At 50.8% G+C, this 20,376-nt stretch overlaps 7 protein-coding genes across 7 annotated transcripts; 2 read left to right on the top strand and 5 right to left on the bottom strand.

Moving 5' to 3' along the window:
* The first annotated feature begins 289 nt into the window (after positions 1 to 289).
* On the top strand, positions 290 to 4,742 carry LAESUDRAFT_698029 (uncharacterized protein). The gene is made up of 17 exons (XM_040906332.1): positions 290 to 766; positions 879 to 950; positions 1,085 to 1,106; positions 1,237 to 1,316; positions 1,568 to 1,658; positions 1,843 to 1,877; positions 2,110 to 2,162; positions 2,235 to 2,307; positions 2,357 to 2,755; positions 2,811 to 2,818; positions 2,873 to 3,087; positions 3,146 to 3,288; positions 3,354 to 3,530; positions 3,597 to 3,789; positions 3,859 to 4,019; positions 4,076 to 4,276; positions 4,343 to 4,742. The coding sequence occupies exons 1-17, from the start codon at positions 401 to 403 to the stop codon at positions 4,622 to 4,624; spliced, it is 2,571 nt and encodes an 856-aa protein (XP_040765708.1). The 5' UTR covers positions 290 to 400; the 3' UTR covers positions 4,625 to 4,742.
* A 450-nt stretch (positions 4,743 to 5,192) lies between these two features.
* LAESUDRAFT_698025 (Aldo/keto reductase) lies at positions 5,193 to 7,016 on the top strand (the record flags this gene model as incomplete). The annotated part of the gene is made up of 8 exons (XM_040906331.1): positions 5,193 to 5,330; positions 5,369 to 5,454; positions 5,508 to 5,678; positions 5,734 to 5,790; positions 5,843 to 6,062; positions 6,130 to 6,179; positions 6,241 to 6,397; positions 6,459 to 7,016. 8 exons carry the CDS (start codon positions 5,193 to 5,195, stop codon positions 6,618 to 6,620), a joined length of 1,041 nt encoding a protein of 346 aa, XP_040765707.1. The 3' UTR covers positions 6,621 to 7,016.
* LAESUDRAFT_89935 (uncharacterized protein) lies at positions 6,628 to 8,453 on the bottom strand. The gene is made up of 2 exons (XM_040914869.1): positions 8,241 to 8,453; positions 6,628 to 8,180 (listed from the first exon to the last, which is right to left on the bottom strand). The coding sequence occupies exon 2, from the start codon at positions 8,150 to 8,152 to the stop codon at positions 6,887 to 6,889; it is 1,266 nt and encodes a 421-aa protein (XP_040765706.1). The 5' UTR covers positions 8,153 to 8,180; positions 8,241 to 8,453; the 3' UTR covers positions 6,628 to 6,886.
* LAESUDRAFT_89934 (uncharacterized protein) lies at positions 8,454 to 10,366 on the bottom strand. Its single transcript, XM_040914868.1, has 3 exons — positions 10,224 to 10,366; positions 10,052 to 10,114; positions 8,454 to 9,994 (listed from the first exon to the last, which is right to left on the bottom strand). Exon 3 carries the CDS (start codon positions 9,967 to 9,969, stop codon positions 8,695 to 8,697), a length of 1,275 nt encoding a protein of 424 aa, XP_040765705.1. The 5' UTR covers positions 9,970 to 9,994; positions 10,052 to 10,114; positions 10,224 to 10,366; the 3' UTR covers positions 8,454 to 8,694.
* An 11-nt stretch (positions 10,367 to 10,377) lies between these two features.
* LAESUDRAFT_724453 (uncharacterized protein) lies at positions 10,378 to 11,098 on the bottom strand. Its single transcript, XM_040908616.1, has one exon. The coding sequence runs from the start codon at positions 10,850 to 10,852 to the stop codon at positions 10,598 to 10,600; it is 255 nt and encodes an 84-aa protein (XP_040765704.1). The 5' UTR covers positions 10,853 to 11,098; the 3' UTR covers positions 10,378 to 10,597.
* Positions 11,099 to 11,202: 104 nt separating this feature from the next.
* Positions 11,203 to 12,827, bottom strand: LAESUDRAFT_724452 (uncharacterized protein). Its single transcript, XM_040908615.1, has 2 exons — positions 11,395 to 12,827; positions 11,203 to 11,343 (listed from the first exon to the last, which is right to left on the bottom strand). The coding sequence occupies exon 1, from the start codon at positions 12,437 to 12,439 to the stop codon at positions 11,600 to 11,602; it is 840 nt and encodes a 279-aa protein (XP_040765703.1). The 5' UTR covers positions 12,440 to 12,827; the 3' UTR covers positions 11,203 to 11,343; positions 11,395 to 11,599.
* A 438-nt stretch (positions 12,828 to 13,265) lies between these two features.
* On the bottom strand, positions 13,266 to 14,710 carry LAESUDRAFT_811795 (uncharacterized protein; the record flags this gene model as incomplete). Its single annotated transcript, XM_040914348.1, has 2 exons — positions 14,638 to 14,710; positions 13,266 to 14,568 (listed from the first exon to the last, which is right to left on the bottom strand). A coding segment is annotated over exon 2 (1,272 nt), but the record flags the coding sequence as incomplete, so codon positions are not given.
* Positions 14,711 to 20,376: the final 5,666 nt, after the last annotated feature.

Below are 20,376 nucleotides of genomic sequence, written 5' to 3'. Positions count from 1 at the left end.
AAACCCTACAATTCTGAGACTGCAATGCTATCTGTCAATCTCTCTGAGCTGACATTTACAATGCTGATACCTGTTGTTGCCGGCTTCCCATAGAAGTTGGAGTACGAAGCATTCAGAACTCACCCACAAGCTATGATGGTTTGAATGGTATGCCATCAGAATAGCCACGAATGTAAGCTGTAACAAAATCGTACTCGGGTCGCGGTCACGATCATGACCAGTTCAATAAGCGCCGTGGCCACTGGTTAGAACTCGTGGGTACGCCATTGGCAGCTCGTACGCGCTCCACGGACGTCATGCCCACGATGATATCTTTGTTCGCATTCTTGGCCAGGGCTCGCTTGGCGAATGGTGGTAGCAGCGTTCGTTCTTCAAAAGTAACTGTTCTCTTGCGAACTTGATGTTCTCTCGTTCACGAACCAATATCTCGACACTGTTGGCTGTGAGGACATTGAACCGCGATCTTCTTTCTCCCATTGCTAGGATCTCTATCGCAGCTGCTCTCCCTCTTGTGAACAAAGGTGATCGTCACGAATTCAACGTCTCAGGGAGTCCCCGTGAACTACACACGAACGGGTCTCGAGCTTGCCTGCAAAGTCACCAACGCCTTTCAGCCTCATCATCTGGACTACACACGCGAATGATGTCTAGTCAAGGTCCACCGACCGCGACCGAGAAGAACGTCCCCCTACACCAGGGGCAAAATCATACGAATCGTTTGATCCATGCGAAGAGCCCATACCTGCTTCAGCATGCTGAGAACCCGGTGCGTATGCAGCGCGTGCATATCGGAAGTTCTTTGGACTGACTCACTTTTTGACGACCTGCTTGGATGACTATTTCAACTGTGATGGACAATTACAATTATCATGTTGTAGGTGGACTGGTATGAATGGGGTACGGAAGCATTCGAAAAGGCCAGGAACGAAGCCAAACCGATTTTTCTCTCTGTGAGTCCCTCGTTACATGTACATTCCCCTTTCTCTGTCTTGCATAGCTGCCAAGTTCCAGACCCTGTCAATTGTCGATATCTTGATGCCTTCATTCGACTACTTGCTCATACCACTCGCTAACATTCCCCCAGGTTGGATACTCTGCATGCCATTGTATGTAGACTCTTTCTGATAGTATAGGCACCGTCGCATTATTTCTATGCGACCATTGCCTTTCGCGCTTCGCTCGTTTCATGTGTCATGCCGAACAACGACCATGCTAATATGTTCTTGCTGCGCGTAGGGTGCCATGTCCTCGCACATGAATCGTTCGAGGACCCTATTACCGCGAAGCTCATAAACGAGCATTATGTCAATGTCAAGGTCAGTATTAGTGCGATACTTGAGAATACATGCCAATGCTCATCTTCTGGGTGCATATATGCATATATATTCTGCTCTCACGTACGCCTTCTCGATTGCAATATGCCATTCTCACGTTCGCCGCCCTCACGTCCACCGACGTTCACGTTCCTCGAACCATCATCGATGTCGACATTTGAACTTGATTCTTCCGTTAACTTATCATCTCGCCACTGTCTGCTTCGCCGACTTTACTCGCTTACACTGTGCAGGTCGACCGTGAAGAGCGCCCGGATGTCGACCGGTTGTACATGACGTTCCTTCAAGCCAGCACGGGCGGGGGAGGATGGCCCATGAGTGTCTGTGCGTATACGATCTTTATCGCGAAGTCCGTGGGATTGCTGACGATGCCTTGCGCTGCTTGCTGTGTGCACTTCGTTACACTTAAATTATTTGGCCTACGATGTTGATCGTTTCGTTCATGGATGTCTCATATGTCACTTCTTGTCTTGGCTCGCAATTGTGATGTCTGCATGTCGATATGCAGGGCTCACGCCGGAGCTCGAGCCATTCTTCGCAGGGGTACGTACATCTGCGATATTCATATAATGATATCGAGCATTGACGAGTCTTCCATTCATGCACATCGTAATCGGATTCTAAACCGCATGTATGCGCCGCGACTTGTCAAATTTTCATTCATCTCCCCTGTCCTTCTATTATCTGACCTTGTCATGTGTCGTTGTCTACTCGGATCCTCAACGAAACGACACGCGTCTACTCTCTTCTTGGCTAACTGTGTCGATAAATACAGACGTACTTCCCGCCTGGAAAATTCCGCCAGGTCCTTAGCAAGCTCGCTGAGGTGTAAGCCTTGTCATCTCTCAAGCGAAGGTGAACAAAGGCTGATCGATCACGCGATGTGCCATGCTTTCATAGATGGGAGGACGACCCGGATCGGTGCCGCAACGCAGGCAAGCAGGTTATCAAGCAGTTGAAGGAGTCGAGCGAGGTGCGTGCTCGTTCCTTGGACACCGTATCCTTAGCTGAATTCCATCTAGTCCTCCCCCAGTGCAGCACACTCGTCAGTCGCAGCGATCGCCGTGCCTAAGCTCGCAGCCGCTGTCTATACACGGCTCGCACGGCGCTTCGACGAACAACACGGCGGGTTCGGGGGGGCGCCGAAGTTCCCGCAGGTCGGCGGGACGCTTGGTTTCCTCGTGCGATATGCGGCGCTCAACATGCGAGAGGGAACGTCTGCATCTGCGGAGAGTCCGGACGAGGTGTTGGCGCACCTTGACGCGGAGGCGGAGGAAGGGCTGGAGGAGGCCCCGCAGAAGGCCCGCAACATGGCAGCGAAGGCGCTTGTGGAGATCTGGAAGGGCGGGATTCATGACCATGTGGGAGGGGGTGTGGCGAGGTACTCGGTAGATGGAAGGTGGCATGTTCCGCACTGTGAGTGGATTCTAGTCTTTCCTGTTGTGTCGCGCTAATATGGAAAGATTCGCAGTTGAGAAGATGCTGTAAGTCCAAGATAACGATCTGAGGAAGTGGGGAGCTGACAAGATGATGGACAGGTACGACCAAGCACAGCTACTTGCCGTCTCTGTCGAGACAGCGCTCCTTTTCCCTCCCTCGGATACTGACTCCTCGTCAGAACGCCAGACGCTACTCGCGCTGGCACGTTCTATCCTCAGGTATCTTTCCGTACTCCAAAGCGAGGAAGGCGGATTCTGCAGCGCAGAGGACGCAGACTCGTTTCCGACATTCGAGAGTAAGACTAAGAAAGAAGGTCTGTAGCTAGTCTGGATCGCATAACATGCAGGGCAGAAAAGCTGACGAGCTGATAGGAGCGTTCTACACCTGGACTGCGAAGGATATCAAGGACGTGTTGGGCCAAGAGGATTCTAAGGTCTTCGCATATGCGTACGGGGTGAAGGAGGATGGGAACTGTGAGAGCGACAGCGACGCGCATGGGGAATTGAAGGACCACGTGGGTCGATTCTTCCCGCGGACGAAAACAGGAATACTGACTCGCTGTCGTGAATTATGATGCAGAACGTGTTGTATCTTGCTCATTCAGCCGAGGAGACAGCTACGGAGCTGGGCATGCCTGCTGAAGAAGTGGGGGTCGTTATTGAGAGGAGCCTCAGCAAGTTAAAGGAGTGGAGGGAGAAGAATCGACCCCGTCCGCACCTGGACGACAAGGCCGTGACAGGGTGGAATGGACTCATGGTACGCGTTCTCCACCCTAAGCTTCTTTTGGCGGTCATGTTGGCTGACCATCTCTGTGATGATCAGATCTCCGGCCTTGCCAAGGCGGCTGAGGTCTTTCAGGGCGAGGAAGCCGCGAGCGCGCTGAAGATGGCGGAGGACGCAGCTGCGTTTTTGCGGCAGCATCTGTACGACGAAACGACTGGAGAGCTGGCAAGGAGTTGGAGGGAGGGTAAGGGCCCGAAGGGGCAGGCGGATGACTATGCGTTCCTGGTTCAAGGTGCATGCTTGTTCCATCATACGATCGGCTGCATCGTAGAGCGATTACTGAACGAAAGAATCGTATTAGGGCTGCTGGATCTATACGAAGCGAGTGGGAAAGAAAAATGCGTTATGTGGGCAGTGCGCCTGCAGGAGACCCAGGATAGGCTATTCTACGACAAAGAGGGCGGCGGTTACTTCGCAAGCGCGCCTGATGAGTATGTCTTAGTGCGCATGAAGGATGCACAGGTGTGCTCTCATGATGACGGCTCTAGAGTGACACTCAAGCTAACGTCTTGTGTTAGGATGGAGCTGAGCCGAGTGCCGTATCGGTGACACTCTCTAACCTTCAACGCCTCGCGCATTTCGCGGAGGACAAACACAAAGAATACACTGAGAAGGCTCAGAGCATTCTCACGTCGAATGGGCAGCTACTCGAAGCCGCGCCATTCGCGCTCGCGACGATTGTCAGCGCGGCAATGGCCAGACAGAAGGGCTATAAGCAGGTGTGTATCCATGTTTTTATTACATTATTCCTGACGGAATGACATATTCATGCCTATTCCTTGTAGTTGATACTCACCGAACATCCTGCGCCCAACCCCGCCTCGCCATTCCTACAAGCCATCCGCGCGAGGTTCATCCCGAATCGGGTACTGATGCATTTCGACCCCTTGAGCCCGCCTCGGGCGCTGGCGAGTGTGAATGCGACTGTAAAGGGATTAGTGGAGGAGATCGAGCGGAAGGAGGAGGACGACATGGGTAAAAGCAAACCGAATGTAAAGGTGTGCGAGAACTTTACGTGTGGTCTGCCGATCACCGAGGTGGAAAGGTTGCTAGCCGTGTTGGGATGAGATAGAGGGGAACAGGAGACTATCAAGATGAGGTGCGAAACGGATGAAACGTGTATTCTGCATGATACTTCCGTGTTCCAGTATAGATCCCAGAAGCTTGCGATTGAAATATCGAACGCTCGCTCATATTTCAGAAAATATCTAAAACACCGATGTGAATGAACAGCGCCCAACGGAAGAAAGGTGGGGCTTGCCCGAGAGTGGCCGGCTCATCTGACGCACAAAAGTTTCTGTCGTGTTGGCGGCAGCAAGATGGGTGCCATGAACCCTCTAGTTCCTTCAAGCGCTAAGTCCGATTGGGCTGCGCACAAGTCATCTACGGGCATCCGAAGCTGAAGCACCAGCTTCACATGATAGTAGAATTTATCTGCAGAGGATGATTAACAGCACGTCACCTGAATGACGTTTAGTGGGTACTGTTCGATGGACAACAAAACAGAATATTAGTGATCAAACCCACTTCCATCTCCGATGACGATCGCCCGGTATCTACAATATATATAAGGGAGCGAGCATCGTCCGACATGCTCTCACTGAGACCTGTCGTCGCCCAAATAGTCCTGCAAGCATGATCCTCCCTACGCGTAAAATTGGCGAGCACGTCGTCTCTGCCATCGGCTACGGCGCGATGGGCATAGCTGCGTTCTATGGCAAGCCCTTGCCCGATGAGGAGCGTTTCAAGGTCCGTGTAGAATTGCTTGCACCAGTATCGTTGGCATTCAAAACATCCATTGTCATTGTTAGGTGCTCGATGCGGTGTATGAGAACGGATGCACGATGTGGGACACTGCAGATGCATACGCGGACAGCGAAGAGCTTATCGGGAAATGGTATGCTCAAAACTACATTTCTCAGGCACCTATTCATTCGCCTCCACTCATAGGTTCAAGCGTACCGGAAAGCGTAACGAGATCTTTCTTGCTACCAAGTTTGGCGTTAGATCTGGCGTCCCGAACAGGACCGTGAACGGTGACCCCGACTATGTCCACAAGGCATTCCAGAAATCGATCAGTCGTCTGGGCGTGGACTCGGTCGAGCTCTACTATTTGCACAGGTACATGATCATACGATCGCCACTTGAGTCCATTTGGTTGACGCCCTACAAACAGGGCAGATCCGACAGTGCCCATTGAGTTGACAGTCGGAGCGATGGCCGAGCTTGTCAAGTGAGCATCCTCATACCAGGATCACCATGTTTCCTCACCCGTGCTCCATCAGAGCAGGCAAAGTGAAATATCTCGGCCTGTCCGAGTGCTCCGCAGAGACCCTCCGCCGCGCACATGCCGTGCACCCTATTACTGCGCTCCAGGTCGAATACTCGCCCTTCACGCTCGACATCGAGGACGAGAAGATCGGCCTGCTGAAAACTGCCAGAGAACTCGGCGTCACGATCATCGCATACTCGCCCCTCGGGCGCGGCTTGCTGACCGGACAATATGTTAGTGCACCTTCTGTTTGTCGCCTTCTTCTGGCCGCTTGATGCTGACTAAAGAACTGAACTGCAGAAATCGCCTGATGACTTCGACGAGGATGACTTCAGACGCACGGTGCCGCGGTGTGTGACTGTACTGGCAAAGCGACATGCTCGATTGAACTGAATCAAATCGTCTTGACAGATACTCGAAGGAGAACTTCCCGAACATCTTGAAGCTCGCCGATGGGCTTGAACAAATTGGAGCGCGGCACGGTGCGACAGCAGGACAAATCGCGCTCGCATGGCTTCTCGCACAAGGGCCGGACGTCATACCTATCCCTGGCACGACCAAGATCGAGGTGAGTGCTCTCTTCACAGGCAGACAGGAGTAAAGAAAGTGCTGATCTTGAGCCACTCCAGCGCCTGAAAGAAAATCTGGGCGCAGCAAACATAAAGCTGACGCGAGAGGAAGTCGAGGAGGTGCGCAATGTGGCGAACAACGCACATTGCGTGAGCGGCGCTCGGTACCCGCCCCAGCTTGCTGCCGTTCTGTTCGCGGACACGCCTCCCCTCGTGAAGTAGGCGTCTCGGCGGATGAGCACTGCCTGAGAGCATGCTATCTTGAAACTCTGCGAATGTTCGGTATAATATGTTTCGCTTGAATGAGCCGTCCCAAATGACAACGTGAACCCTCATTGCGATCACAACGCCCTGCGACTCGCGCGCAGGCGGAAGGTGGAATCTACGAACCATAGTCCAAAGTGCGTAACAAGCAAAGTCCTAAAGAGTGATGTACATGGAAGGCGTTGCCAAGGAGGAAAGTTGGATGAACGAGCCCTGCCACATCATCATCGCGAACACCAGGACGGTGTCGTACGGTGACTGAAATCTCTGTTTTCATCGTAATCGTTCAGCCACATCAAACAGAGTCTGCCCCGTGCCGCCTGCACCCTGACCAAGCGTTGCAAGAGCGCTCCGACGAACTCCGCCAGCCGTGGCGTTGGTTTAAGAAAAGTGCATTCTATCCACACGGTGAAGACCAACCGCGGGTGAATGTCCACAATCCGCGCCAGGGCGGCATCAAGCTGCTCACAAGGCATGCTTGTGATATCTGGCTCGAATGTCGTAACCAACGTGATGTCGATTGACTGCAGCTTGGTGTGCATTGGCTGGATGTCGGCAAGGATTGAGAGCAAGGTCCGCCAGCTACTGGGATAAGGCGAGGCATAAAAGGAAACAGGATCACGCAATACAGTCGACATGTAGATTGAGACCAGGTTCGGATTGTGTGCCAGCGCTGAAGCTTGCTGCCCATCTGGTGAAGCGGAGAGGGTCTCGAGTGCCAAGTTGACGACAAGGTGCTCCAGACATTCACCAGATGCACGCAACAGGCCTTGGGTATCGCCCGTCCCGCGATGACTGATTGAAGTCAGACGGTCGATCGCCAGTCGACGTATGCGTAGCTTCAGGCCGCCCTGCAGCATCCATCTTACCACGGGGTCTGGCTTGCGGAGAGTGCATTGGAAAGTCTCGATCACTATCGATCTCGGGATGACCGTTGGAGGATGGGCGTGCGAGTCGTCGGAATTTGAGGTTAGTACTATCCGCAGCTCTAGGGAGGAGAGCAAGGGGCATGCGCAGATGAATCGCTGCAGGCTTACGACGTCGTTGACGATGGGGACGTGCAGGTGAAGAGCCTTCACCGCGGGCAGTTCCGGCCACGTTATAGGCTCCGTGGAAAAGTAACAATCGTCCCACGTGGAAACACAGAGGGTGAGCTCCTCCAGCCGGCCGAGAGGCGCCAGTATTCGAGGCAGAGAGGGTATCGAGACGGGGCAGCCACCCTCGAGCTCGTCGAGCATCAAGTTTAGCTTGCGGACGCAGAGCGCCAGTGCATCTCCCGACTGCAGAATCACATCCTCAAAGGCGACGCGCCGCGTGTTGCTGAAGATATGGATGGAATGAAAAAGATGTTTGCGCGTCTTGGGGAGCCATTCTCGCGTGACGAGGCTGCAGATCTGGAGGGTCTTATGGTTGTCCCATAGGTGATCGAGTATGTAGTCGCATATTTCGGAGGGCAGACGTGGCGATGGGAGACTCAGATGGTGGTCCATACCGGCGATGGAGGAGGGGAGCGTGCTACTGCAGCGAATGAGGGCGTTAGCACACAGACAAGGCATTCTAATGGATCACCTCTCTCACATGCGACTATTCAATAAGTAGTGACAAGCCTCAGGTGCGGCAGGTCTCTTGCGCACTGTGAACGTGCAGGGGCTGTGTTAAATGAGGCGAACGGTCGTCCATCAAATCTGTCCCATCGTCACGCGCAGCGCATGGTTGCAATTGACGCCCCGGGCCCTATCGAAAATGGATCGTAGTAGAAATCTACCGCAGCCCGCAGGAAACAACTGTTGCTTCAAACTTGATCTCTGGGAATGTTTGGTATGACCTGTTTCGCTTGAATGAGCCATCCCAATTGACAACGTAAACCCTCATTGCATCGCTCTGTATCGTGGGACAATGCCCTGCGACTCACGCGCAGTCGGAAGGTGGAATTTACCCCGAAGCGCGTAACAAGCAAAGTCCGAAAGAATGATGTACAGGGACTCGGAAGGTGCCAAGGAGGAAAGTTGGATGGACGAACCCTGCCACATCGTCACCGCGAACACCAGGACGGTGTCGTACGGTGACTGAACTCTCTGTTTTCATCGTAACCGTTCAGCCACATCAAACAGAGTCTGCCCCGTCCTGCCTGCACCCTGACCAAGCGTTGCAAAAGCGTTTCGACGAGCTCCGTCATCCATGGCACTGCTACAGGGGAACTGCTGGTTATGCACACGGTGACGATCAACTGCGGGTGTGTATCCACAATTCGCGCCAGGGCAGCATCGAGCTGCTCACAAGGCATCCTCGTGAAATCCGGCTTGGATGTCATAATCAACGTGATGTCGACTGACTGCAGCTTGGTGTGCATTGGCTGGATGTCGGCAAGGATTGAGAGCAGGCCCCGCCAGCCATTGGAGAACGGCTCGTCATCAGGGACGTCATCAGAAAACCCACACCATATGCTCGACACGTAGATTGAGACCAGGTTCGGATTGTGCGTCATCGCCGCTTGTTGCCTAACTGGTGAATCGGAGCGGATCTTGGTTTGCACTCTGACGACGAGATGCTCCAGACATTCACTAGATGCACGTAATAGGGCTTGGGCGTCGCCCTTCCTGAGAAAATTGACTGAAGTCGGATAATCGAGTATAGTAATCGCTAGTCGACGTATGCGCAGCTTCAGGCCACCCTGCAGCAGCCATCTTGACATGGGGTCTGACTCGCGGACACCGTATTGAAAAGTCTCAATTACTATCGATCCCGGGATGATCGTTGGAGGATGGGTGTACGAGCTGTCGCACTTTGAGGTATGCCGTATCTGGAGGTTCAGGGAGGAGAGCGAAGGACATGCACAGATGAATCGCTGCAGGCTTACGACGTCGTCGGCGTCGTTGATCTGCAAATGAACAGCCTTCACCATGGGCAGTACTGGCCATGTTATAGTCTTCGCGGGAGAGTAAGAATCACTCCATATGGTACCTTGGAGGGTGAGCTCCTCTAGCCGGCTGAGAGATGCCAGCGTTTGAGGCACGGAGACGGGAATTGTGGGGGTCCAGCTAACGAGCGTCCATTTCAACTCCAGCTTGCGGACGCAGAGAGCCACCGCGTTTCCCGAATGCAGAATCAAATCCTCAAAGGCGACGCGTCGCGGGTTGCTGAAGAGACGGATGGAATGGAAAAGATGTTTCCGCGTCGTGGGGAGCCATTCTCGCGTGACGAGGCTGCAGACCTTGAGGGTCTTGTGGTCGTCCCATAGGTGATCGAGTACGTAGTCGCATATTTCGGGGGGCAGACGTGGCAATGGGAGACTCAGATGGCAGTCCATGTCGGCGACGGAGGAGTTAAACGTGCTGCCAGAGCGAACAGAGGTATGAGTACACAGCCACTGAGGCATCTTCAACACTAACGGATGACCTCTCACACATGCGACTGTTCGATAAGTAGTGGCAAGCCCAAGACGCAGCAGCTCTCTGGCTCAGTGCGAACGAGCGGGAGTTGTGTTGTACGAGACAGACACCAGATGATTGACGTGGTCAGTGAGTAAACCGTGGTCAGCGAGCAAAAGAGCCAGCCACTTGCAATAGGCGCCCGGGGCTATCGTAGTACGACCCGCAGGAAGCAACTGTTGCTTCAAACTTGTGTATCTACTTCGTCGCAGTTCACAATGCAGCAACGCAGAATTCCAAGTTGTATAGATATCATGATACATCATCTAAAGCGTGTGAACGCCCGTTCAGAGTTTTGCATAGGACACGAGGTAGTTTTGACTCGGAAACCGTTATTAATAAATCAAAAACAGTAATAGAAAGATCAAGTCCGCCTGAGCACGCAGAAGGCCTCCACCCAAAAGGTAGAGGCAACTGACAGTGAACGGCTCATACTTGCCTCAACATGAAGACCGAAAGCTGCGCCAGACCACATTCGAACTCTTGCACTTCAGCAATACCGTTCATCTACATTAAAGCCAGTCTCCTGCACTGGGCCTGCATCCACGGCAGCTCATCCAGAAGAAATTCCGTGAAAGCTGGTAACCACGGCTGTGGTTTGCGGAGATCGTTGACCAACCAGAACGTAAGGACTTGCCGAGGACGAAACTCCATCACCCGTGCCAACGCCACATCGAGTTCTTCCCAGCGAGTATGTGTCGCGGCAGATTCGTTCGTCGGCTTGAGTGAGATGTCAATCGACCGAAGCTCGGTATATTGCATGGGTTGAACGTCGTTGAGAATCGGTTTTAAGCTGTTCCAAGCGTACGACACGGGTCATGAGACGTCGAGTACGTGAAGAAGGGAGACGAAATTGGGGTTGTGCACCAGTGCAGCACGAGACTGCTGGTTATCTCGAGGAATGGGACAGTATCGATCTCGCATGGTGACGACGAGGTGTTCTAAGGCGTTCGCCGGCTGCCTCTACCAGACCATGCATGTAGCCCGTCGAAAGCGAAAGTGCCGATGACGGCATACCGGACGTGGCAGGTCGATGCATGCGCACGCAGCTTCACTCTGTCCCGAAATTTCTATGCAAAGTTCACATTAGAGAAGGTCGAGGAGGTGCGAAAATTGGCGAATAATAGCATGCATTAGTACATGAACGGCACACGGTTCTGTATGCGGACACGCCTCCGCTCGGGAAGGAGGTATATTCGCAGACGAGCAGTCTGAGAGCACGCTATCTGGAATCTCTGGAGATTATGTATAACCTGTTTCGCATAAATGAGCTTTGAACTGTGGGACAAGGCCATGCGACTCACGCGCAGGTGGAATATAATCCGGTGGACTCTATGAACCATAGCCCGAAGCACGTAACAAGCAAAGTCCGAAAAACTGATGTACATGGAGGATATTGCCAAGAAGGAAAGTTCAATGGATGAGTCGTGCCACATCACCACCACGAACACCAGAACGGTGTCATACCGCGATGTAACTCTCTGGCCTCATCGTAACCGTTCAGCCACATCAAACGCAGTCTGCCTCGTCTCGCCTGCACCCTGAGCAAGCGTCGCGAGAGCGCTCCGACAAACTCCGCCAGCCATGGCATTGGTTTATCGCAATCATGGCATAGCTTATCCATACGGTCAAGATCAACCTCGGGTTGATATCCACAATTCGCGTCAGGGCGCCATCGAGCTGCTCCCAAGGCCTGCTTGTGATATCCGGCTTGAATCTCGTAATAAACGCGATGTTGATTGACTGCAGCTTGGTGTGCATTGGCTGGATGTCGGCCAGGACTGAGAGCAGGCTCGTCCAGCTATTGGAGAATTGCCAGTCATCGGGTAAACACCATACGTTCGACACGTAGATTGAGACCAGGTTCGGATTGTGCGCCAACGCTGCTTGTTGCCCATCTGGTGAATCGGAGAAGACCTCGGTTTCCAAGTTGATGACGAGATGCTCGAGACATTCACCAGATGCGCGCAACAGACTTTGGGCGTCATCTAAGCTGAAAAAATTGACCGGGGCCGGATTGTCGCGTACAGTGATCGCTAGTCGACACATGCGCAGCTTCAGACCACAGTACAGCAGCCATCTCAGCATGGGGTCTGGCTCATGGACACTGCATTGGAAACTCTCGATCCCATTGAGCCCGAGATGACCGTTGGAGGATGGGTGTGCGAGCTGTCGCACGTTGAGATTCTTCCTATCCAAAGCTTCAGGGAGGAGAGCGAGGGGCATGCGCAGATGAATCTCTGCAGGCTTACGACGTCGTTGACGATGAGGATGCGCAGGTGAAGAGCCTTCACCATAGGCAGTACCGGCCAATTTATAGTCTTCGCAGAAGAGCAACAATCGTTCCATATGTTATTTTGCAGCGTGAGCTCCTCTAGCCGGCCGAGAGATGCCAGCTTTTGAAGCACGGAAGGGGGATTCGGGAAGGAACAGTCATCCTCGTCGAGGCCGCATGTCATGTCCAGCTTGCGGACGCAGAGCGCCACCGCATCTCCCGAGTGCAGAATCACATCCTGAAAGGAGATGCGCTGCAGGTTGTTGTTGATGATACAGACGGAGTGAAAAAGATGTTTCCGTGTCATGTGAAGCCATTCCCGCGTGACGAGGCTGCAGATCTGGAGGGTTGTGTAGTCGTCCCATAGGTGATCAAGTATGTAGTCGCATATTTCGGGGGGCAGACGTGGCGATGGAAGATTCAAATGGTGGTCCATGTCGGCGATGGAGGAGTTGAGCGTGCTGCCAGAGCGAACGGAGGTGTCAGCGTACAGACAAGGTAATCTCAGGGATTACCTCTCTCACGTGTGACTGTTCGATAAGTAGTGACAAGCCTCAGGCTCTGGCTCACTGTGAAGTCGGAAGGCACTCGGGGTCTCTCGGGGTACTTCATGCAATGCGAAGCCTACCTTCAGCCATTCAGCCACAGCGGGGTTTGAATATGAAAGAAAAAGTTGATTGACCTCAAGTATCGACAATGCAAGGCATTGCAAGCTCTTAACTCATACTTTGAATTGTGGGACAAGGCCCTGCGGCTCATGCGCAGGCGGAAGGTAATTTGCTGGAATCTACAAACCATAGTCCAAAGTGCGTAACAAGCAAAGTCCGAAAGAACGATGTACAGGGACTCGGAAGGTATTGCCAACGAGGAAAGTTGAATGAACGAACCCTGCTACATCACCATAGCCGATGGGACCAGGACCACGACGGTGTCATAGGGTAACCTGACTCCCTCTTCTCATTGTCCCCGATCAGCCACATCAAACAGAGTCTGCCTCGCCCCGCCTGCACCCTGACCAAGCCTTGCAATAGTGCTTCGACGAACTCCGCCAGCCATGGTTTGACATGATGATCGGAGGATATAATCCATATGGTGAAGACTAAGCGCGGGTGGATATCCACAATACGCGCCATGATGCCATCGAGCTGCTCCCAAGGCATGCTTTTGCTATTCGTGGTGATATCACATAGCGTGATATCGACTGACTGCAGTTTGGTGTGCATTGGCTGGATGTCGGCAAGAATTGAGAGCAGGCTCGGCCAGTCTGTGGAGGATGGCAAGTCATTGTATGAACAACAGAGCACCTTCGACACGTTGATTGAGACCAGGTTTGGATTGTGCGCCAACGCCGCTTGTTGGCCCGCTGGCGAAGCGGACAAGGCCTCACGTGCCAAGTCGACGACGAGATGCTCCAGGCATTCACCAGATGCGCGCAACAGGCCTTGAGCGTCGCCCATCCTGAGAAAATCGACCGAAAGCGGATCATCGCATACATTTGTGATCGCCAGCCGACGTATGCGCAGCTTCAGGCCACCCTGCAGCAGCCATCTAAGTGTGGGGTCTGACCCACAGACATTGCAACGGAAAGTTTCGATCACTATCGATCTCGAGATGACCGTTGGAGGATGGGTGCGCGAGCTGTCGCGCTCTGAGGTTCCTCTTATCACGAGCCTCAGGGAGGAGAGCGAGGGGCATGCGCAGATGAATCGTTGCAGGCTCACGACGTCATTTAAGGTGCAGATGTTCACGTAAAGAGCGTTCACAATGGGCAGCACCGGCCACGTTATAGTCTCCGCAGAAGAGCTGCGATCGTCCCACACGGAATTGTTGAAAGCGAACTTCTCCAGCCGGCCGAGAGACGCCAGCATTCGAGGCACGGAAGCGGGGATCGGGAGGGAACAGAGACCATTCCTGAGGTTCCAAACCAAGTGCAGCTCGCGGACGCAGAGCGCTACCGCATCTCCTGAGTGCGAAATCACATCCTCAAAGGCGAGGAGCCGCAAGTTGATGATTAAGACGAAATGGAAAATATGTTTCCGCGTCCTGGAAAGCCATTCTCGCGTGACGCGGCTGCAGACCTTGAGGGTCTTGCGGTCGTCCCGTAGGTGATCGAGAATGTAGTCGCATATTTCGGGGGGCAGACGTGGCGATGGGAGATTCAGTTGGTGATCCATGTCTGTGATGGAGGCCTGAGTTGAGCGTGCTGGAATGAACGGACGGAAGTGTCAGTACACAGACGCTGATTCAGAGGCTTCAACGTTTCAACACTAACGGGTGAGCTCTCTCACATGCGACGTAGTGACCAAGCTGTTTAACTTATAGTATGCTGGAGTAGAAGACGGCCTTGTTCAGGCTAGAGGACTTGGATCTATTCGCGCTGTAGCTACTCAGTATATATACATGTGGGATGAGACCCTGTACACCGTTCATGGACCTCTGGTACCTACAGTAACGTGATACTTACATAGATGAGTAATATCATGCTAATACATTTAGCCCAGTGGCAACAGGTATTGTCCAATGGTATATTACTCTTTTGTCAGTGTCCATATCGTATGATTCTGTCGGATTATACGATTGGTTCCTATGAATGGAACACTCCTAGATGTCTCCAGAACCTTCGGTGAGTTTCTATGACATTCTATTCCCTGCACATGACTGTCACGTCACGTCGTACATGATCGATCGTGTAGATCATACCAGGATACAACCGTTCCTTCAACACCCTCTCTTGATCGAACAATTGAGTCAAGCATGAGTGAGGTGAATATAGCGTGATAGCTTTTCTATCCTTAGATAACCAAGATTTTTGGTAAGCAGATCCACATATTGTTCCTCAGTGGGAACATGATAGAGAGTAATTGACCCTCTCTCAACCTCATGGCGTACACGGTGGTAACGTAGATCGATGTGCTTTGTTCGACAGTCATGAGCTGGATTGACAGCCAGAAAGATTGCTCCTTGGTTATCGACACAGAGTGGGAGTGGCATCCCTGTGCTAAATCCTAGTTCAGACTCAAATGATCAAAGCCAGATTGTCTGCTTAGAACAATCAGACAGTGCAATATATTCTGCTTCGGTGGATGACAGAGCCACAGTGGGTTGCCTCCGTGTGTCCCAACAGTGTCCCAACACACCGGTCCTTCAGCCATCAGAAATAGGTATGCAGATGTCGAGCGTCTGTCATCTCTGTTTTCTGCCCAGTCTGAATCAGAGTATCCGATTAGACCAGCATTGGAAGTTCCATAATACATGAGTGCATATGACTCAGTATGGCTGAGGTAACGTAGGATTCACATAGCATACTTCATGTGTTCCTCTGTGGGGTGATTGTTAAAATGTGATAGCCTGTTGACTGCATAGGCTATGTCCAGTCGAGTACCAAGGGCGATCCACAGTAGTGCACCAATGACTGATTGGTATCGATGACGAAGCTTCATATCAAGATGATGAGCATCGCTGGCTTTCTCCAACTTGATACCGGATGATAAGGGTGACCTTTTGGGTGCACAATTCTTCATTCCAAACTGATCAATAGTCTCTAGTATATATTCTGATTGGTCAATACGGATAATACAAGCGGATCGATCTCATTGAATCCTCATTTCTAGGAATTGGGAAATGGGACCAAGGTGCTTGATTTCAAATTGTTTTGATAACCCTTTGATAAAGGCTTGGATGTGTTTCATCTTACTTCCCATAGGTAGTATATCGTTGACATAAATGATTAAAACGAGTGACTCCCCCTTGTGTCGGCGATTGATGTAAACGCCAGCATCAGATTCAACTCGTTGGAAGACGAGTTCCAGTAAGGCAGCATGTAGTTTCTTATTCCATTGTCTGCCAGCTTGTTTCAAGCCATATATCGCCTTTCTGAGGTGGCAGACTTTATCTTCCATCCCGGGAACTACAAAACCCTCGAGTTGTTCCATATAAATTTCTTCTTCCAGTTCACCATATAGGAAGGCAGTCTTTACATCAAGGGCTTTTACCTCCCAATCATGTAAAGCTGCATGCACTAAGAGAAGTCGTAGTGATTCAAAGCGTGCAACTGGAGAGAAAATCTCATCATAATCTATGCCGGCTTGCTGCTTAAAGCCTTTGGCAATGAGTCGTGCTTTATACCGTGCACCAGGTTTGACAACATAAACCCATCGACAGGGAATGGCTTTACGACCTTTAGGAAGATCTACCAGTTCCCAGGTACCATTGGCCATTTGAGATTGAATCTCATCCTCCATAGCATCTTGCCAATGATTACAATCATGTCGAGCCATGGCTTGCTTATAGGAGGAAGGGCTAGGACCATAGTCGGGATCTGCAGATAGAATGAATTCTGCTGGTAATTTTCTAGGAGATGCATGGAAGAGAGTGCTTTTTCTATGACAAGCCGTTCTACTTCAGAGAGTGTAGTGACGTCAAGATGATCAATGATGTCGTCAAGGTCTCTTTCAATTTCGACAGGTGGTCGGTCTCCATAGGCATTATTTGGCTTGGGTTTATATTTGGGGAGTCGCTTAGATCGTCGAACTGTAGTATATGGTCAGTTCGCGGTAGGATTGAATATAGGAAGGCTTTCTCCCTGATCATAGACAACATGTGGATATTGTTCATCTTCAGGGTGCATCCGTGGATGTGAGAAATGCCTCTCAGAGGAGTGATCTGATATTGATCCCTTCCTTTTACTTCCGGCAGTGTATGCTGGAAATCCTGGATGTGGTATGTAAGTCTACCTGTACATCTGGTGTGACTCGCTGTGTGGGCATGGGCAGATGCAGTGCAGATTGAGGCATGTTACTGCTACCGTCATCCTGTTGAAGACTGAATTCTGGGGCATGATCGTTTCCTGAAGTGTCTCTTTGTTTGCCTTTAGCAGCAGCAGGAATTCGATCACTATCATCCTCATCAGAATCGGACGAACTAGAAGACGATGAATCTTCTGTCTCAGTCTCAACTGTAGCACGCAGAGCTCGTGGAGTGGTCTCCCCCTTAGAGTGAGGAGCCGATTTCTCAGGAGTTCTGGATAAATTGGAAGATGTTGGAATATCCCCTGAGGGGCCTTCTGAACTGGTTTCAGAATGAGTATGCTCAGGCAAATCTTTTCAGTACGTGAAAGAGGTCTCGTTGAAGTGACCATCTCGAGAGATAATGACAGACCAGGATGAGCTATTCCAGAACCTGTATCCTTTGGTTCCTGTTTCATACCCGACAAAGGTCATTGGCACGGCTTTAGGGTATACTGTAACTTCCCATGCCTTTGCTCTTCATGTACCATTACATTGGCTTTACATCCAAATGTTCGCAGATATGAAAGATCCGGCACTTTGCCTTCCCAAAGTTCTATTGGTGTCTTCCAGTTCAAACGCTTTCTTGGGACGATTGACAACATGAATAGCTGTGTCGACTGCTAGCTTCCAGAAGCCATCACTCAAGCCTGCATGGTGACACATGGCTTCCGCATGTCGTACAATAGTTTGTTGCCATCATTCTGCTCTTCCATTTTGTTGTGGTGTCATTGGCACAGATGTCTGATGCTCAATGCCTTTTTCTCTCATATAATAATCGAATTCTTTAGACATGAATTTGCCACCTCGATCAGATCAGAACCGCAAAACAGTATTATTTTGCTGACGTTCAGCCCACGTCACAAATGACTTGAAAGCCATAAGGGTATCTGATTTGTGTTTGAGGAAATACATCCTTCCGAATGATGAGTAATCATCCAGAAAGGTGGCTGCCCATTTGAATCCATCAAGAGATAGTGAAGGAAACTCTACTAAGTCTGAATGGATGAGCTCTAGTACTCTAGTAGCTCTGGACGTTGATTCTTTAAATGGAGATCGTCTGAACTTTCTCAATGAGCAATCATGACAAAGATTATTAGGTAGGTTCTTTGCCTGGAAGGCTACACCTTGTGTTGCCTTGGGTACATGGATAAGTATGTCCCTGCTTGGATGCCCTAGATGATTGTGCCATAGAGCAAAGTCATGTGTTTGAACAGCAGCAATCACTCCTTCGGATGAGGGTATTGCTTTCTGCAGAACTCTGCCACATATGTAGTTGAAACCAGTGCTTTCATCATGATAGTTGGATGTTACTATATGATGCCCGTTAACCTTTTGGAATGTAATACCATGACGGGATGCGGTATACTTTCCGCCCTGATCAATGATTTGTCTGGGACTAAAATAGCGGCCTTCTGCCTTGGGTACAATCAGGACTTTCTGAAGTATCAGAGTCCTAAGATCCTTTGTTGTAGGATCATATACTTTTATCATGACGATACTGCATCCCTCAATCTCAATTGAGTGATTGCCACCGACAAGTCTTGCTTTACCAGGTGTTGAGAACTTACGATATTCGATACAATCAGTGAAGTATGGCATCACATGTGATGTGCACCCTGAATCAATCAGCCAACTGCTTTCCAGATCATGCATTTTATATAAGTCTATATCAATAGATATTTGCTCAATGGATGCTAGTACAGGTACATGCTCCAGGCGCAGACTATATACAGATGCAGATATGTCCAAAAAAGACTTAGACTGTGACGACAATCCCAGTTGAGAGAGTGGCTGCAGACTTTGAAGTCCCACCGTTAGATCCCCCACCTGATCTGAAGAGTCAGTAATTGATTGCAAATTAGCAGCAGTAAAATTACCTTGATTCTGGGCAGGTTTTTTGCCTTTACCCTTTCGCTTGCCGTGCTTGTTCGCAGGCGCCTTCCCTTTAGCATTGTCCTGGTTTTTTCCCTTAGGCTGCCAATTATCCACATGTTGTTCAGTGGTATGGCCTGCCTTCCCGCATTTGCCACAAGGGCCTTTGCGGGTGACCTGGGAGATTCGTCCAATGGACTCTCCCTTACGACGATTTTCCTCGTCGATGATCTTAGAAATAAGATCCTGAGGCTTGGCAGTGGCCAGGTCTAATCCCACAAGGAGATTCGTGAGCACATTGCCATAGCTGGGGGGTAAGGACCTTGCGAGAATCATGGTGGCCCAGGAGTCCTCAATCTTAAAACCAGATTTGGTGACACGATTCCTTTGTGTCTCCAAGTCGTCGATCTGCTGTCGAAGTGACTTTGAATCGTCCATCTGGGTATTCATGTACCCGATGACGAGATTCCAGGTTCCAAGTACGGATTCCGTGCCGTAAACTGTTTTAAGTTTCTCCCATGCATCAAGCACGTGGGTTACTCCTTCCAAATGTAAGTGCAGCTTTTGCTGCGTCTAAACCATGATGATACCGAGAGCTTGTTGATCGTCATCATCTCATTCTTTTTGGGCGTCGTCGTCAACAGGGGTAACCGTGACAGTGGATGGATCAACATCAGCGGCTGCCAACGCGACATCTACCTCATATTTCATTTGTGGTGACAACTTGTAGTGGTCGCCATCCACATAGCACCGGAGATGCTTCATCATGAGGTATCCGTGCACACGCACGGACCATTCTGTCCAGTTTGTTCCATCGAGCTGGAACATGCTCACTTTGGCATCATCAGAAGCAGACATCGTCGTACTTTACGAAGCGGTGAGGTAGGTAGGAGAAGTCGAGGTAATCTGCTTCAATGCAGATGATGTACATGTCAATGTAGTGATCACGCGTGCTTATAAGAGGTTGATAAGCGAATGCGATAGTGAAGCGCAAAATGTATTTGACAATTCTTCCTGCAGAATTTCTACCAACGCCTACTACTTCGGTATAAGTCGTGTATGGATATCCGATAGTGTAGTAGCGACGAAAGAACATAAACTGATGTAGATACACAATTTTTAGAGATTGTCGAAGTAGTTACCACGAGCAATCTCAGCAAGCTGTCGTGCAATACGTAAGTAGTTCGCTTGTAGCTGTACGAACTTGACCTTTCCAATTGCCTGCAGTCCCCAATTCAGGCACTTTCAATGTCCCTCGTTGTATTCCTTAGCGTACTCGTTTAGGTTCTTTTTGACCCGATTGAGTGTGGCAGTGAGCCAGATAAGGATTTGTACGTCGTCACTGGAGAGGT

Source organism: Laetiporus sulphureus (genome assembly GCF_001632365.1).
Source record: "Laetiporus sulphureus 93-53 unplaced genomic scaffold LAESUscaffold_13, whole genome shotgun sequence".
Lineage (NCBI taxonomy): Eukaryota > Fungi > Basidiomycota > Agaricomycetes > Polyporales > Laetiporaceae > Laetiporus > Laetiporus sulphureus.
The sequence above is the reverse complement of the archived record's forward strand: the minus strand, read 5'-3'. Positions and strand labels throughout refer to the sequence as shown.

What these genes read in the sequence shown, in the direction of transcription:
- LAESUDRAFT_698029 (XM_040906332.1), top strand. Translation starts at nt 401, where the DNA reads ATGTTCTCTCGTTCACGAACCAATATCTCGACACTGTTGGCTGTGAGG. An exon ending in AGCATTATGTCAATGTCAAG is followed by an intron (nt 1,317 to 1,567) that starts GTCAGTATTAGT and finishes TACACTGTGCAG; the next exon opens with GTCGACCGTGAAGAGCGCCC. An exon ending in CAGGGTGGAATGGACTCATG is followed by an intron (nt 3,531 to 3,596) that starts GTACGCGTTCTC and finishes TGTGATGATCAG; the next exon opens with ATCTCCGGCCTTGCCAAGGC.
- LAESUDRAFT_89935 (XM_040914869.1), bottom strand. Translation starts at nt 8,152, where the DNA reads ATGGACCACCATCTGAGTCTCCCATCGCCACGTCTGCCCTCCGAAATA.
- LAESUDRAFT_89934 (XM_040914868.1), bottom strand. Translation starts at nt 9,969, where the DNA reads ATGGACTGCCATCTGAGTCTCCCATTGCCACGTCTGCCCCCCGAAATA.
- LAESUDRAFT_724453 (XM_040908616.1), bottom strand. Translation starts at nt 10,852, where the DNA reads ATGCAATATACCGAGCTTCGGTCGATTGACATCTCACTCAAGCCGACG.
- LAESUDRAFT_724452 (XM_040908615.1), bottom strand. Translation starts at nt 12,439, where the DNA reads ATGGAACGATTGTTGCTCTTCTGCGAAGACTATAAATTGGCCGGTACT.